Here is a 16,443-nt window from a genome sequence, read left to right as displayed (position 1 = left end):
AAGACAAATATTATATGACATCACTTATATGTGGAATCTAAAAAAAAAAAATGACACAAATTAACTTATTTACAAAACAGAAACACATTCACAGACATTGAAAACAAACCTATGATTACCAAAGGGGAAAGGGGGAGGAAGGATAAATTAGGAGTTTAGAATTAGCAGATACAAACTACTACATATAAAGTAGATAAACAACAAGGTCCTACTGTACAGCACAGGGAACTATATTCAATATCTTATAATAACCTATAATGAAAAACTATATATTAAATAACTGAATCACTCTGCTGTACACCAGAAATTAACACAACATTGTAAATCAACTATACTTCAATAAAATAAATAAATAAATAAATAATAAAGTCTTGCTACAAAAATGGCAAATGCGAACTAAAAGTTTTTATATCTATCCTGAGATATTTACTGCTGGAAACTAAGGATTAAAAGAAAACGAAAAGAAGTCTAAATTGTTTAAAACACTGATGATGAGTCTTAGTACAGCAATTAATCTTTCAAATCAGGTAAGATGAATTAGAAAGCAATGGAATCAGCAACAGAGTCTTAATAGTAAAAAATAAATAGTAAAAAAAATTAGTAAATAATATAAAACAACCAACTTAGTTGCATATCATTACTTTAAAAGGAAAAGGAAACCAAATTCTAATGCTTCTAATGTTTCCTTCAAATGAAATAAACACAGCCAAAGAGAGACAGATATATAATCCCAAAGGGAAAAAAAAATGGAAATGTCAAATTTGGGAAGATACAAAGTTCATTACTTTTTACAAGTAAGACCCTGCAGTGACACAGTCCACAGGCACGAACTTGGCTCCTGCTTTGTCCTCTTGCTGCTCTCACCAGACCTGTACTCAGAGCACTCAGGACTTTCCAGTAACAACTCTTGTGCATCAATCTCATACGAGCTCCATTGCCCTACCTCCCATAACCATGCACCCCACCACCACCACCACACTCCTACCACTTCACTGGGAATCCCTGGAGTCTGGAGTTGACTTTGAGTTGGCTCTGGCTCTGCCTGCAACCAATCCTCTCAAATTTATGCTCTCTCCACCCCACAGCTGGTGATTAAATTGTGCCATTACTCCAGTGAACATACTGGCCTACTAATGACTCAGAGCCCACTTGTCTAATCCATCTTTCATCACTTGCTCTTCTCCCAAATCACTTTTCTCAGTCTTCACTTCTTCCCAATGTCACACCCCTGCCTTTGCAACCTGGGGAGTTCCCATCCATCCCACCTTGAAGATTCCGACTACATGTCACCTCTTCTAATAGACTCCCCTCATTCACACAGGCAGAGGTGTCATCTCCTCTCTGCACCTTCTGACAGCCCTGAATGTGCTTTACTCTGCTAGAGAAATTATGGCTGATACTTTAGTTGTCCAGATGGGACTCTCTAGCCCCCAAATGTGAAACTCCTTTGGGGCAGAAACAGTACTTTTTAGCCTTATAGTCCAAGCACGTGTACACAATGCCCGACAAACTAGGTGTTGAGTGAATGCTTCCTGGCTGACTGAATGAATAAATAAATGAAAGAAATTTAGCAGCTCTTACCTGCTTAAAAACATAAGACACTCAATTTTAAAGAAAAAATTTTCAAACTGAAAGAAAATATAACCACGAAATTATATTTCTTGGAGAAAAGACACATAAAACAAGACAAATATAACTAAAAAGTAAACTAGAGAATATTTCCACCTGAAAAGGTCAACTGTCATTTGTGTTCCAATGACAGGGATCAAGGAAAATTCAACACAACTCCAGACAAAGGCAATTCAGGGCTTACAGGGAATTGCATATGCTGTAATCAGGAATAAAAATATTATTAAAATTTTGCTTGAATTTTATGCCACAAACAGCAAAACAAGTAACTGTGCTGTAAAAAAAAAAAATACAGTGTTCCTACTACTAACTTCCATGGAACCATAAAGGAATTATTCACTAATAACTTAAAGATAAAAAGATTTTAAAGTTTTACAGACCTTGATATAATTGATGTCAAATGACCTCTCATTCCAAATCTGCAGAACAGAAAGTCAAAAAGTCAGAATGGAAAGTTCTGTGTCAGAAAGTGAACATTATCATTAAGATGCCTCTTCTTTCACCATCTTTCATATCATCTGAAAAGCCATTTTTCTTACCTTACGGAATTTCCTGTTATTAAATTTATAGATATTTATAAGACAACACAATTTTAATTAAAAGATTATTTTTAAAAACCTTAAAATATTAGGTGGGTAGTTTTCAAAAAGCTACTGATTTCAGAGATTTCTAAAAATGAAATATCCATTCAATCATTCAACAAAGACTGACAAGGCAGTGTGTGCCAGGGGCTACGGCAGGCACTGAATAGTTAACAGACACAGAATAGTTAGCAAAGTACCACAGAGCCAAATTAGGTTTTAAAAATTTCAAATAAATGTCCAAAAGTTAATCATGTTCTAAATATATTACTGACCCCAATATAATCGATGTCCAGGTCATGATAATGCTTGGCGCCCACAATCCAGGTCACGACATAGTAGGCAGTCAGCTGACGATTTACATAAGGCCAGTTGAAACCTTTCCCCAGCCATCCCGGGAAGGACCACGGCAGCCCTGCGGAAAGGAAGACGCAAAGTTGGAGTGGGCAGAACGGTGCTGGCACTATTAGAAACAAAGGAAAATAAGCCAAAAGGAATGAACACAGGCTAAGCAAAAGCCAGTACAGATCTGACTACAGGAAAGACTGTAACCCACGCACAAATTCTCAAATTCTCTCCCAGTCTATGAACACAGCAACTCCTGATTGATCCCTAGAGTCAGGCTCCACAATTCCAAATGCGCTTTCAAGAAAAATACATAAATAAAAACAAACAGCAACAAAAACAAACACCTCCCCAATAATACTCACTTACCGATAAAAGGAAATGTAACATACAATGCAACTTAACATCCCCACCTCCTGCTAAAAGGATGTTCAATATTCAGTTTCTGTGCTCTGAGGTCAAATCAAAGTTTTAAAAGGCTTATGCTTAACTACTTCGAGGAGGTAAGTATAATACAAATTCTTCTTTCACTAGCGCATCGTCTTACAACTTGAGGCTACTTAAAATGCTCATCAGTCAGGTTATCAAAGTTAGCAAAATAAATGCCAATGACTCAATAGGGAAACATACATTATATGATATAGAACCACATCCACATTCTCATAATACCCTAGTTATTATTTTTAAGTTTAAAAAACTAAGGAGAATAGAGAAGTACTAATTAGAACCCTAGTTCTGTTACAAATATATTAAAATGAGTTTAACATTAAATTCCTTAACTGTTAACATATATATATTACCAATCTAGTTCACCACTGAAAAAAGTACAAAATCAAAATGACAAAATTCTTATTTTTCTAAACTCAGGAGGAATGCCTAAGTGTTTCTACATAAGAAATGTGACATTAAAATAACGGAAACTTTTAAAACAATGAAATGTCAGATACACTCTGAAGGCCTACCATGTGTAAGTCTCTGTCAGAACAGGGCTCAGCATGCCAGATTTTCTGCATTTAAAATAAGAACTGACCTGGGCAGCCACACAGTGGGCGAGTATGTGCTGAAGTCAATGATGCTTTTGATTGCTCAAAACAGTTCTGGAATCTCTTACAAAAGTCCATTTAGAAAGAACACACTGACCCCTCATTTTTTTTTTAATTTAGAAAAACTCATGCTTGCCCTTTAATTTAATGATTGAAAATGACTTTTAAAATAACTTGAAATCAAGTCTATAGAATGAATCTCATTAATCTCACTTTAACTTGGGCTGACTGTGTAAAACTGTCTGAAGAAAATCAGATCAGATTTCAAAATCTCATTTTTCAAAAAAAAAAAAAAAACTCATCAGATTTCAAATGATGAGAGTATGCCACCACTGTGTGTGTCTGAAATCTTTAACAGATCTGTATGCTGCTACAGGAGAGCAGTGAAAGGAATGCAGTCCCATTTGAGAAACCATCCAGTGATTCTGCCACTGGAACCTAAGGTCCACAAGGGCAGGAATTGGGGCTGAATTGTTCCACATCCCTAGTGCCTAGAAGAGTGACTACCACATCCTTGAGGTTGGAAACAAATCAACAAACACTTTTATATGTACTGCTTCTAGAATTGGGGTCTACTACTGCAGGTAACATACAATTTTGCAAATAGTTGGATATACTACTGCATATAGCATACACTTTTATAAGTAGAATTGCTCTTTTAACAAATTTTGATGAGAAATTTTGTTGAGAAAATTAGTTTAGCATCACACACACAAAAACTAGAATAGAATTAGGTTCTAAATCTGATTTTGCCATTTACTAATTCTCCGACCTCATGTCAGTGGCATAACCTCTCTAAGCCTCCACTGCTGCAGCAAAATGGCACAAGAAATGCCTTACTCCAGAGGTATGATGAAGATCAGACATAATACACATGAACAAAGAAAGAATCATGCCTGGCACATGCTTTGCTTCTGGTACCACAATGGTAGTATTAATAGCATTATTAGTGCTTCAGGATTAATAGACACTCCACATACATGATTCAGAATTTAAAAGTTAAAGGAAAACAGACTGCAAAAGTGTAGCAAACATCACTTCTTACCCATGAGTGTAATATTAGAGTTCCGCTTCTTCGCTTCCTTCATTAACCACCACTCATATCCTCGGAAATAATCCTCATCTAATGCATAGTGCATGTGGGAGGGCTCGGTGCCATCTGAATGGGAGACAGCAAAAGAGAAGGGAAACTATCAATGGAGCGTTGGAGGACCACCCTCCCCTCTGCACATCCACACATTTCACGGAAGTCGTGTTCCAGATCCAATCCTAAAGTGGGGCAAATAAGAATAATCTTAAATAACTTGAGGATGGATGATCAAAGCATATTATTTCATCTTTCATTACCCTAAGCATCATAAATAACAAAACTACAACTTTCTATTACAAGCAGTGTTAAGAGAAATGTGATCAACTCATATACTTGAAAATTCCTAGGACTACATTCTGCCGGGATTTAGTCTCACTGGGGTTTTCAAATCCCCGTGTCCAGCTTTCAGTTCAGATCACCTCAGCTTCCAGCTTCTAAATCCTAGATGTGAATCCTGGGCTCCTAAGCCCCAGTTCCCATACCCTATGCCTTGAGGCTGTAACATGCCTTGTTATACCAAGACAACAGAATTTTGAGAAAAAACGAATAAATACACACTCCCACTGTAAGAAAATTCTATACTAACCTCCACAGGGTGCCAAGGTAGGTAACTGACGTCAGTCCCCACGTGTTACCACATTTCACAAACTTCTGCCCTTGTTAAGAAGGGCCTCACAAGGAGAGGGGCCCTAGCCCTCTTCTTCTTAAAAGGTAAACATCAGAATTCCTAAGAACTTCCTGCTTCTGTTTCTCTGCCTCTAATTTAGCTTCAGCAAATGAAGATGACCCGTCATTATCAATTCTGCATAAAAGGTTTGACAATAAAATGTATGACTTCTTATAATAGCTTGGGGATAGTTTTTGTTATGGGGTTTTGTTTTGTTTTTGATTTGAATTTTTCTTTCAGTATAAATTAAATACCAGTACCACTATACAGACATATCTAGTGACTTGCAAGTCACTAACAGGAACACAGGCATATAGATAATACTCTAAAGTTCACTATGATGAAATCTGGCCTATAAATAATAAGCCATGTACAATCATTGAGACAATGATCTTCTTCCTGAAAACCAGAGGCCCATCAATTTTGAACTGACTCCACAAAGCCAATCAAAATGGTGACAATGAAGAGTGAAAATTTAGTAGTTAAAAATTTTATTTTTAAAAGACAAAAAAGCTGTATCTCTGAAATACTGATTACTTATATTTTTGTCACATATTTTATTTAAAGCGAGTAACACCTTACATGTTTTATACATTAAAAGCTTTCTTTTTTTAACTTCTCAATAAAATTCCAAACTGTCCCTAAATGCTGTCTAGTGAATATTAGTTCATAAAAAATTGCGGATGTGTTTACTACTGATTTTTCAACTAAATAGGTAATCTAAAGTCCAAATCCTGTTTTGTATAGAAAAATGAATATTTTAACAATTAGAATAAAAAAGGAACAATAAGGAACAATCTAAACAATAACCAAAATCAAAAGTGCTGATATCATTTATATTCTGAAATCACAGTCCATAAGTTTAGGTACAGATTCAAAGGTTGGGGGAGAAACAATCCCATTCCCCAAATACTCCTACCTGTTGTCTGCCCATCACCACCTATTTCAACTTTTAGAATATGCAAAGAGGCACCGAAGTTCGGCTGGGGAAAGAAGTAACAGTATTAACACTGTGATTCATTGTATGAAGGACAAAACACTTCAAGACAATTACTAATCACTGCCTTTGGTTTTACAGATGAGAAAACCAAAGCAAAACTTCAAATAAATAGTAACTTATTCCAAAAGTAGTTTGTCAATTTTTTAAAGACCAGAATGGTGAAGGTGATTAAGGTCTATTGGTGAAATTCACCACAGTTTCTAAAAAAAAATCACAGGTACCATTAAATAATTATTTTTTCTTTACCTTAAAGAGATAATCCAATATTTGAGAACGATAGGGCTCTGGGTAATTTACTAGAAGTCGAGAGGTTGCCTAAAAAAAAAAGTTTTCAAAAGAATGAATAAAACAAATCCAGTCATGAATACTTTTTCACAGTGTTTATGCACACCATCTAGCATGCCCATATTCAGCCAGCTCTTGGGCAGAGCTGAGCTGTGGAAAGTCATTTCCCAGGTTATTTGTTTGTCTGCCTTTGTTTTGCCCATTATGAGGCAAACAGGGCTGTTGTTTGTCCAACAGCTAAAACATGGGTTCCAAACAACAACCAAGTTACTCCTCTACTGAGATGAGGGTTGGCTGGGAGGTAAGCTTGCTAAGACTATTGATGAATCTCATGGTTACAAGTTTATCTTAAGGACCTTGACTCAGACAGTGGTTATTAGAGGAAATGAAACTTAGCTTCTCTATGTTAAGGCTGTTTGTTAAATACAGTATCTTGACAGGATGGCAAGGATATTCATTAATATCAGGTAATTTCCCCCCTCAGCATCTTGTAGAGAAGTACTGCAATCAGTAATGCTTAAAGAATCCTTTTCTCTCCTCATCCTTATTAGAGATTTATGGGTGCTATCTGTTGTTATTCACAATGACCACACAATGACCCCCCCCCCAGGCCAAGCTGTCCTAAGGAAACCTCACACAAGACTGGCATCAGAATGCATGGACAGAGAGTAATAGAAGAGCCAGGCAACAACACTCGATCACACCCAAACCATGACTGATAACTGCTTGAACAAAGAAATCACCAAAACCAACAACTGACCAATTATGTATACTTTAGGGAGCAATATAGGTAAGGGGAATAAAAGAGATAGGTCTTAATATGACACAACGGTATGTCCCTACGCTTGGAAGCCAGACAAGCCCTAGGTTCAAACCACTGACACCTCGCCAGGTGCATGGCAATGGCAAGGGCCAGACCTGGCGCTCACGGGGCTGCCGTTCGGTATTACGCTCTCATACATGCTACCACTGACGTGCTGGTGGCCCCCTGTTCTCCCCCTCACACCCAGCCCCTCCCAGCCCCCGGCACTGAGAAGCAGGCCCGTGGAGCTGCTCTCCAGCCACCTCAAGCTCAGCAGAGCCCCAGCCATAGCATTTTCCCCTAAATTTGTTTCCCTCTAATGTATCTGCTATCTTAGGAAAAGAGCATCTGCCCGAATCAAAAACATAGGATCACCCTTTCACCGAACTTTCCATCCATCTTCAGTCACCAAGACCTCCTTAATCTCTCTCAAATCCACCCACTCATCTTCAAGCCCACTACCTCCATCTAGGCCCTCCTCAATTATTAGAACAGCCTAAATGGTTTCAGGGTCTCCCACCTGCCTCCCAGTATTCTATCCTCCAAACTACTTACCAGATTAATCTTCCCAAAACACAAATCTAACCATGAAACTACTCTGTTTAAACCTGCCAAGGCCTCCTCTCCCCCAAGAGCTTTCAGGATAAAGTTCAGATTGTTCAGTTTTATACTCAAATCCCTTAATTATTTGGATTCTAACTCTGACATTTTATCCCTTATTATGCTCACACCTTCTATCTAGCTATAGCAAACTAGTTTTCTTTCTTCTGTCTGGAATGCATTCCACACCCTCATTTGGCCAATTCCAATTCATCTTTCACCTTTTGGGTCAAACTCCATCTCTTCAAGGAAGGATCCCTCCTGTTCCTCCCCACTGCAGGAGCCTCTCCTGCGGACTGTGGACTCCCTCGGCACCAGGTGCACATCTCTACCATAACTCTTCTAACCCTGCAGCCTGCTCACTGCTTTACTTCCCTGTCTCTCCTCTAAGTTTCTCAAGGACAGGGACTGTGTCTTATTCAAGTTCATAACACGACTTACTCCCTTATTCAGTAAGTATTTATTTAATATCTTTTATGTTATCATTTGTTGCACATAATACAGGCTTTGAGTCAGATGGCACTTGCATCATGATTACGTAAAACAAACAATGTGACCAAGAGCAAATTATCATAAAGTGGGTTATGTTACTCATTCAGCTGTCCTAAGGCTAAAATAAGAAATACGTAAAGGACTTATCACAGTAGCTGGCACACGGTAAGTTCTCAAGAAATGACAGGCTCTGTACACACAAATTGTTTTTTAAAATATAGTCACTGTTTACAGACCAACAGAGGCTCAGATACTGAAGTCAGCACTCTTCAGTGAATGAATGCTGTATGTGCACACTAACCTACCCTTGACCCAAGGTAAACAACACTTCCTTCCCCACATTACGTTAACAATATATATTATTGTTAGAACAGTGTGTTTTGCTGTTTTGGAGTTATTTCATCCTCTACGCTTTCCTGTCCTTAACATTGAAAGTGCCAACTTTCAGCAAACACACCACATCATTATGCTATCACAAGCCTATGTCATGCCTAATGCAAAAGCATGAGTCAATGGCAATAGTCAGTTAGGAAAAGTATAGCAAAACGTTGAAATGTACCATGAAGCAATAACAAATTACCAAATTGCTCATCATGCTCCCTGAATGAGGCCTGGAGCTGTTTACAAGCAGTTCAAGAAGAAGTCTTAGCACAGTACTGGGAAAACAGTAAGCTCTCAATAAATGGCAGGCATTGTATACCCAAACTGGAACAAGTTTTTCATCTAAAGTCCTTGGGATAACTTCCTCTCCCCTAATCTATGAAACAGAATGATATTAACCAAAATTAATCACGTGGCAGATGCCATCCTATGTGTCTTGACATCTATCCTCACAATGTTCCTACCAGGCAGGTGTCACCATATCTCGGAAAAATACCTGAGATACAGAAAGGTTAAATAACCTGCCCAAGGCCATACAGTGAATGGGAGGACCTGGAAAAGACCCCTAGCAATCTGCTCTAAGTCTGCGTGTAACATACTGCCTTCCATATCAGGTATGAAAATTAAGTGAGGACATTCCAAAATTTACTACCACAAACTGTGCTAGGTACCAGGGTCTCCAGAAAGAAGTTAAAAATGGTGTGCAAATATACTGTTGAGTCATTTTCATTCAATCAGCATTTACTGAACTTCTAGGATGAATAATGTGTTTCACATACATACACTATCATAACAGATAAGAGTTTCCCACTCTGAGTTACAAAACAATTCTTCTCATTTTAATAATTTAAAAACTGAGTTAATAAACATAAAATAATGAAAGGTTTCCATTTTTCAGCAAGTTAAACAATGGATTTAATATCAAAGTAAAGATACTAGGACACATGGGTCCTCATTTTATGAAATACTGGCAATTCCAGGTTTAAACCACAAAAATAAAAAGGAGAAAGGTAGTAGTAAGAAATTAATACATTAGCTCATTAGTCTACTGTTTACCTTGAAATATACACCAGCACCTATGAGTGAGGTTGCAACATTAGGAAATAAAAGTTTAAAAATCAAGAAGAATCAGTTGGGTTAGGGAATAGGGGTTTTTTGGTTTTGTTTTTGGGGGTTTTTTCCCTGCTGCAGGTCAGATCTGTGATCAGACTACAGACCAAGTTACCCACTGGCTTTTTCATTTTGTAATGCAAGTGCCTAACTTAAGCTTTGATGGCTGTGGCACCCACTTTTATAATTATGTTTTACGGTATGTCTATTTAAAAATAATCACCCAAGTCTCTTTGGTAACTTGCAATATTAGAGTATTACTAAGTTAAATGATGAACACTCATTATCTATATAGATTATTTCCAAATAATATACAATGCTGAAACATTAATTACTGAACATAGGTTTACCTACTTTTGGTTTCTTATTACAGAGAAACTAAAGATATTTAGATCTGGTAGTAAACATGTCCTGTGCTATACTGGAAAACTGTACTACAGAAAAAGAAGCATATGCTTCTAGAAATTATAAAATACATTCATAAATTTGCCAATCTATAGATGCTGGTATAACACAGTTCACAACTGCTTACTTCCTAATCTTCAGTACAAATTAAGGTTTCTAAGAGTTAAGCAATCTCATTAATATATGTAATTAAAAATACTGGAAATAATATGAGAAGCAACTCTACGCAATGAAAGCAGGATGCATTTTGGGTAAGAAAAGGTATGAGGTATGGAGATATATTTTTGTTAATGGAAATTAAAGTAATTTTGCCCTAAAGTAGGCAAGATGAGTGGGTATAGAAAGCTGGGAAAAGAAAGGGGGAGAGAGAATTTTACTTTGTGTAGTCAACCTAGTTGAAATAAATTTATTATAAGGAGCTTTTAAAATAAATTTTAATAAATAGTGTACTTATGTAAAACTAAAACTTAATCTTCTTTCAACTGCTAAAAAGATAAATTTTTATTGGACTATGGGTATATCTTGATAAGATTGTGAAAGGTTTTTCTTTACCTTTCAAGTAATCTGCCTAGGAAACAAAGAGTCTGTGTTTTATCAAAATAATAGTCTATGCTTCACATTATCTTTATCAGATCTTTAATTACTTAAAAACCTAAGTCTTCTCTATTAAAAGAGCAAAAGCTGTGGGTAGGGGGAGAGGGGTTAAGTTGGGTTAAAATAGGTAACTTTCTGTACTTGCCTACAAAGTCCTTGTCATTTTGGTTAAATGGATAACCAAGTATTATTTTACAGTGACCTGTGATCCTATTTAATCAAGTGTTTAAACATCTTTTGGTATTCTTGACAAAATTCCCAAAGTAAAATTCTAAATGAAGTCTTTTGACCTCAAACTAATTTGGAGATTTTCCAGAGGGGCCCTGAAACACCTAAAAGATTTGTTCTTTCTCCTTATAAAAAGCGAGACATTAAACTAATTAGGCCTATTTGGTATGTTAAATTTCATGGGAAGCATTGTCAAATAAGATGTAATGCTAAACTTGCTCTAGGCTATACTTGTATGGACATACGTAGTTATACGTATTTCAGAAATTATATGACATTCGTAGATATCTGCTATGTTCCGTATGTTACCACTTGTAATTCTAGTTATCTTAAAATGTTGAATGTCAAAGAAATAACCAAATGTCCTTGTCGATTGCATTACCATAAACTTCCAGCCAATCTTTAACATGGTGGTTTTTAAGTCTTTTTGTCATTTACAGTGATTTTACTCTGATGTTTTTGCAAAAGTGTTCTTCCAAAAGTGCTTCATCTTCAAGGAGACTTGTAGAAAGGACTCTAACAAGTACAGGTTCTGGTACCTTTCAGATCATACTGATGAACAGGGTAAGAATTTACAGAACTCTGTAAAGGTAAAACAAGATTCATAAAGCTGCTATCAAAAGATCAAGATTAACAGGAATTAATTACACTGGACTGAATGAACTGATGAGGATCATTATAATTTCTTACGACTTTTTACTTGAAACATTGTGGTTCTTTAATGTTTTATTTTTTCCAGACTTAAGGAAATCTTTTTTCCTAAGTTGACTATGATTTACAGCAATTTGGTAAAGTGTATCCTTGTAAACAAAAATAAAAAATCTCCCCCACCACCACCATGATCCCTCCAGAACTCAGAAACTCTTAGTGAGAATTCTTATTTTCACAGTAATATAGTTATTTGCATAAGTTCAGCAAGAATCTGTCCTCCCTGCAACAGGACACAACTGGAAGCACTGGAATGTCTACTTGAGAGAAATGTACACAGATTCAATATGACCAGACAGATTTAAGGAACTAAGGTTGACTAACGGAGTCAATAAAGCCCTTTGGAAAAAATCAGCCTGGTAACTTGCTTACAGGGTTCCCAGAAACCTTACCAGATAAGTAAGGAAGGTCACTTCCTGGCAGATGCAGGAATCTCAGGATATTTTGGGGACCTCGAGAAGAAAGAAATTCACCCAGATCTATCAGTATTGCAGGTGAAATCTGATGGTAAGTTCATGGCTTGGTTTCCTTGCCTTCAGAGAGACTTTTATTTAAGAGCCCAATCTGAGATTCCTTGCTCAAAGGTCTAGCAGAGCACACTCAAGAGAGCCCATTTGGTCAATCACTATTCTTGCTGTACTTATATAACCGGGCCAGGCTGAATGAGACTAGACTTACTTTGCGAGCAAATTAGCTTTATTTTGATTATCTCTGATAAAAACTGGGGCAAAGGGGTGACTGTAGAGAGAAAAATTATGCTTCAATAGAAAACTATGGTAAATCCTACGGATATCAGATTTTTGTTCTGTTAATTGTCTTTACAGTTTGTTTCCTACCTATAAACTGGACTGAATACTGAATTCTTCTCACTTCCTATGATATCTGGCTACAACTCTACAAACTAACGTTTTCATTTTCTCACTTTTCTGACTTGGAATTATTAGGAACTAAAACTGCCCTTTTCCTGAAGCCATGCAAGCTGAAGTGAGACAACCTGATATAAATGCCAAAGAAATCACCACAGCAGTTCACGCATGAACAATCTTCATGTCTATTGCTGTGTGGGACACTCAGAAAAACCCCTCCCCGGAGATACTCAAACTGCAAATTAGGAAAATCTTTGATTGTCACCATCTATCTCCACACTGGCTGAAGATGCTTTAAGCCCTACAACTAGAAATCTCAACTAGCTACCCTCAAGACTCAGACTAGGTTTATAATCTGCCGCACAACCTAACCATTGTTTTTCTTTTCTTTCCATAGAAATGCCTCTTATTAAATAGCCTAAATCAGACATCTGCACCATATAGGCCTAATTTTATAAGCACACCCACATCACTGCCTCTTGAAACACAACCCTTAAATTGAACTGACCTATTCTAAGAGAGTAGTTAAATGAGATACGATGCAATCCACCAACTCAGGATAGGTTCACACCTACTGGCCCAAGATGTTAATCACAGTATTATGCTAACCTCTGAACAGATTCTTAGGGCCCCAAGATCACTGACCTGGTTTCAAGGTGGGGCCCTTTAAGCTTGGAACAATGTCTACAAATTGGATTTCAGGCTACTGCTTGTGTAATTATAAGGGTGCTACTATAATCCTATTTAGATGTGTACTTCTAGGTTATAACATGCCTTATCCCTGACTTTTAGCAAATCAGCTACTCAGGCAGTTAATGTCTTCACCATTGACTCCAATGCCTAGCCATCAAGGGTGGTTTGTAGTGTAATCCCTGGCAGTTGGTTTCTCCTTTTTTTTGTAATGTAAGTGCAAGACTTAAGCCTTGATTTCGAGGCATCCACTTCAAAGAGGTACCCCACTTCAGAGCCGGCTATCACAAACATGTTGATAGCCACAGAACTAGGTAAAGACCCAGATGAGGAGAGACCTCTGTTTTTTGGTTGATTTGGCTAGCTGACCATCATTTGGGCCACTTATTTTTTCTCTCCCTCCACTTTAAATTTCCACTCTTAAGTTTTAACTCACCAATAAAAAGTAAGCCCACAAAACCCTAGGCCCTCACTGTGGACCCTAATGAAAGCAGAATTTCAGACTCCCCGACCCTGCAATCTCCCTGTGTGGCCCCAGGTGTGCCATGTGCATTCCAGAATCTGTGAGTAACAATTTTTTTTTCCCCAAAGTTTTCTGATGGTTATGGCTGAGGGCATCTTGCAATCATAACAAGAACCACAAGGGCGGGTGCAGCCACAACACTGGTTATTGATAAGCTGAGATCAGCCTGAACCACCTACCCAGCAAAGCAAGCACTCAAGCTAATTTTGAACTGCATCTAAGGATACAAGCGCCATCTGACTCAACCCAACGAACAACCCATTCAAGAGCTCAGCCTTACCACTGTCAAATAAAATCAGCTCTAGCTATGATCTGTGGTACAAAATGGAAAACCCCTCTCACCCAAAGGTCAGCCACCATAATAAACCCCACGGATCCAAAGGCAATAAACAGAAGGGGATAAAACAAAGACAAGACAAAGGTCAAACAGGAAGGGACAGGGCCAAGTAAACTGTTAAGAGCCAAGAATAATCACGCTACTGTAGCAAGCTCCCAGGCCTAGGAGCCACCTGTCCTCATGACTAGAGAACCAAGGAAATTACTAGCTGTGCCAATAAAAATTTTGCATTAAGCCGAAACAACCCTCCTGTCTCCCTTAACGTAAGTGTTTTAGAATACCCACATAACAGGAACTAATCCCAACTGACACAGCCTAGAAATGACTGAGACATGTCAATTAAATGTAATTAGTATCCTGGACAGGATCCTGCAACAGAAAAAGAGCAATAGGTAACAACAAAGGAAATATGAAAGGAAGTATGGACTTTCATTAATGTTAACAATATTGGTTGGGACAAATGTATCTTACTAATGTGGGATGCTGATAATAGGGAAAAACTGGCTGCAGGGTATATGAGAACTCTGTACTGTCTTGGCAACTTCCCTGTTAATCTGAAACTCTAAAATTAAAAATTTATCACATACAAACACACAAAGAGCTCATCCCTACCTCCAGAGATCCTTGGATCAGGGAAAAAAGTTCTCTCAATAGTTAGTATGCGAATCAACTGGTGCATCTGTTAAAAAACAGATTCTCAGACCCCACTTCGGAACTACAAAGTCAGGGGGCTGGAGGGAGCCCAGAGTCTGCATTTAAACAAGCACACCACGTGATTCTTATGCCCTCTAACGGTGGTGAGTCACTGTTTTGGTTGGTGACCCAACATTTCCCTCTCCTCGCATACAGAAATCCACCAATGAGGCACTAACCCTTCCAGATGGCAACTCACCCTTTGGGCCTTGATCATCAAAGAGAAAAACAGTCCCCCAACAGTAAACAATCCCAGACTATCAGCTGATACTAGTGTAGCCTGCCGGAAGGAAGGAAAGAAGGCAGGCAGGCAGGCAGGCCAGAAAAAAGAAAAGAAAGAAAAGGGAGGGAGGGAGGATCCTAGTTTCAGTCCTCTCACCTTCCTACAGAGGCCTTGGGGGCATCTGCTGTGCCTCCAAACAGAAACCTATCCGCCACTTGCCCCTTTGAAAGAGCGCAACCGCACGCTGACCTCCTTTCCTTAAAAGAGGCACAGCCAAAGCATCCCACTGGGAATCCTCTAGGCAAACAGATGCTCCCCGGGTCCCTGGCCATCTCTGGAGCGACCCTCCCAAAATTGCCCTCTCCGCGGCGAAAAGGCCCGAGGCCCCAGGCCCCGTCGCTAAGGTTAAGGGAGGATCTGAGCCCCAGCCTTGTCACTATCTAGACCTAAGACATACTCGGTGGACCTCCGGATCCTCATCTGGTAAACCTAACTGCCTCTACAGGTTCATTTAAGCGAACAACCGCAGATCCCAGCTCCACAGCAGGAGCATCCTGACAGCCGGACGACCGGCGCCCGCCGGGAGCGCGGCCGCGACAGGAGTGCGTCGAAACGCGGGGCTGCGCCGCGGGGGCTTGTGGGGCGGGAGGGGGCGGACCCCCGGCGCCCCCCGGGCGCCCCGCTGCCCTCAGCTCACCCCCCCGCCGCTGACTGCGCCGATGCCGTCGAACTCCCGGCCCAGCCCGTCGGAGTCGTCGAGCACGTACGCGCCGCCGGGCGCCAGCAGCGCGCACAGAAGCAGGGGCACTGCAGCTTGGCGCGCCGAACCCGCGGCGGCCGTCATGGCTTTCACTCGGCGTTGCCGGGAAGCCTGGAGTAGGCGCTCAGCCATTGTGTGGGTCACATGACTCCGGCGCCCAGGGAGGCGGGTCCGGCCGCCGCCATGATGGGGAAGGGCAGGAGGCCGCTGGCGCCTCGGCCGCCATGTTGAGTGAGGGCCGCGGGTCACTGACGCAGCCGCTGTAGTGTTGTGGGAGGGCCGAGCGAGCCTTTTCTAGACGCCCCTACGTCAGGATCTGACTCCAGCCTTCACGGGTATCACTTCGCTGCGTCTCTTCCCACTTCACCTACTGGAGCACTTTAGCGAAGAG

General features: G+C 39.5%; 1 protein-coding gene across 4 annotated transcripts in view; it reads right to left on the bottom strand.

The window, feature by feature from the left end:
- Positions 1-16,224, bottom strand: part of GALC (galactosylceramidase) — a 55,462-nt gene extending 39,238 nt beyond the window's left edge. Inside the window, exons 1-6 of one of the 4 annotated variants that reach the window (XM_010968664.3) lie at positions 15,990-16,224; positions 6,602-6,670; positions 6,275-6,338; positions 4,644-4,757; positions 2,486-2,625; positions 2,010-2,048 (exon numbers count right to left, since the gene is read on the bottom strand). In XM_010968664.3, the coding sequence (XP_010966966.2) occupies positions 2,010-2,048; positions 2,486-2,625; positions 4,644-4,757; positions 6,275-6,338; positions 6,602-6,670; positions 15,990-16,184 (621 nt within the window). In that variant the 5' untranslated portion in view covers positions 16,185-16,224. Of the gene's footprint in view, positions 1-2,009; positions 2,049-2,485; positions 2,626-4,643; positions 4,758-6,274; positions 6,339-6,601; positions 6,671-14,988; positions 15,378-15,989 lie in introns of those variants that run through there. The other 3 variants (XM_045505699.2, XM_045505701.2, XM_010968666.3) reach the window with 3 other exon arrangements.
- Between the last annotated feature and the right edge of the window lie 219 nt (positions 16,225-16,443).

This window comes from Camelus bactrianus, chromosome 6 (genome assembly GCF_048773025.1).
Source record: "Camelus bactrianus isolate YW-2024 breed Bactrian camel chromosome 6, ASM4877302v1, whole genome shotgun sequence".
Lineage (NCBI taxonomy): Eukaryota > Metazoa > Chordata > Mammalia > Artiodactyla > Camelidae > Camelus > Camelus bactrianus.
The sequence above is the reverse complement of the archived record's forward strand: the minus strand, read 5'-3'. Positions and strand labels throughout refer to the sequence as shown.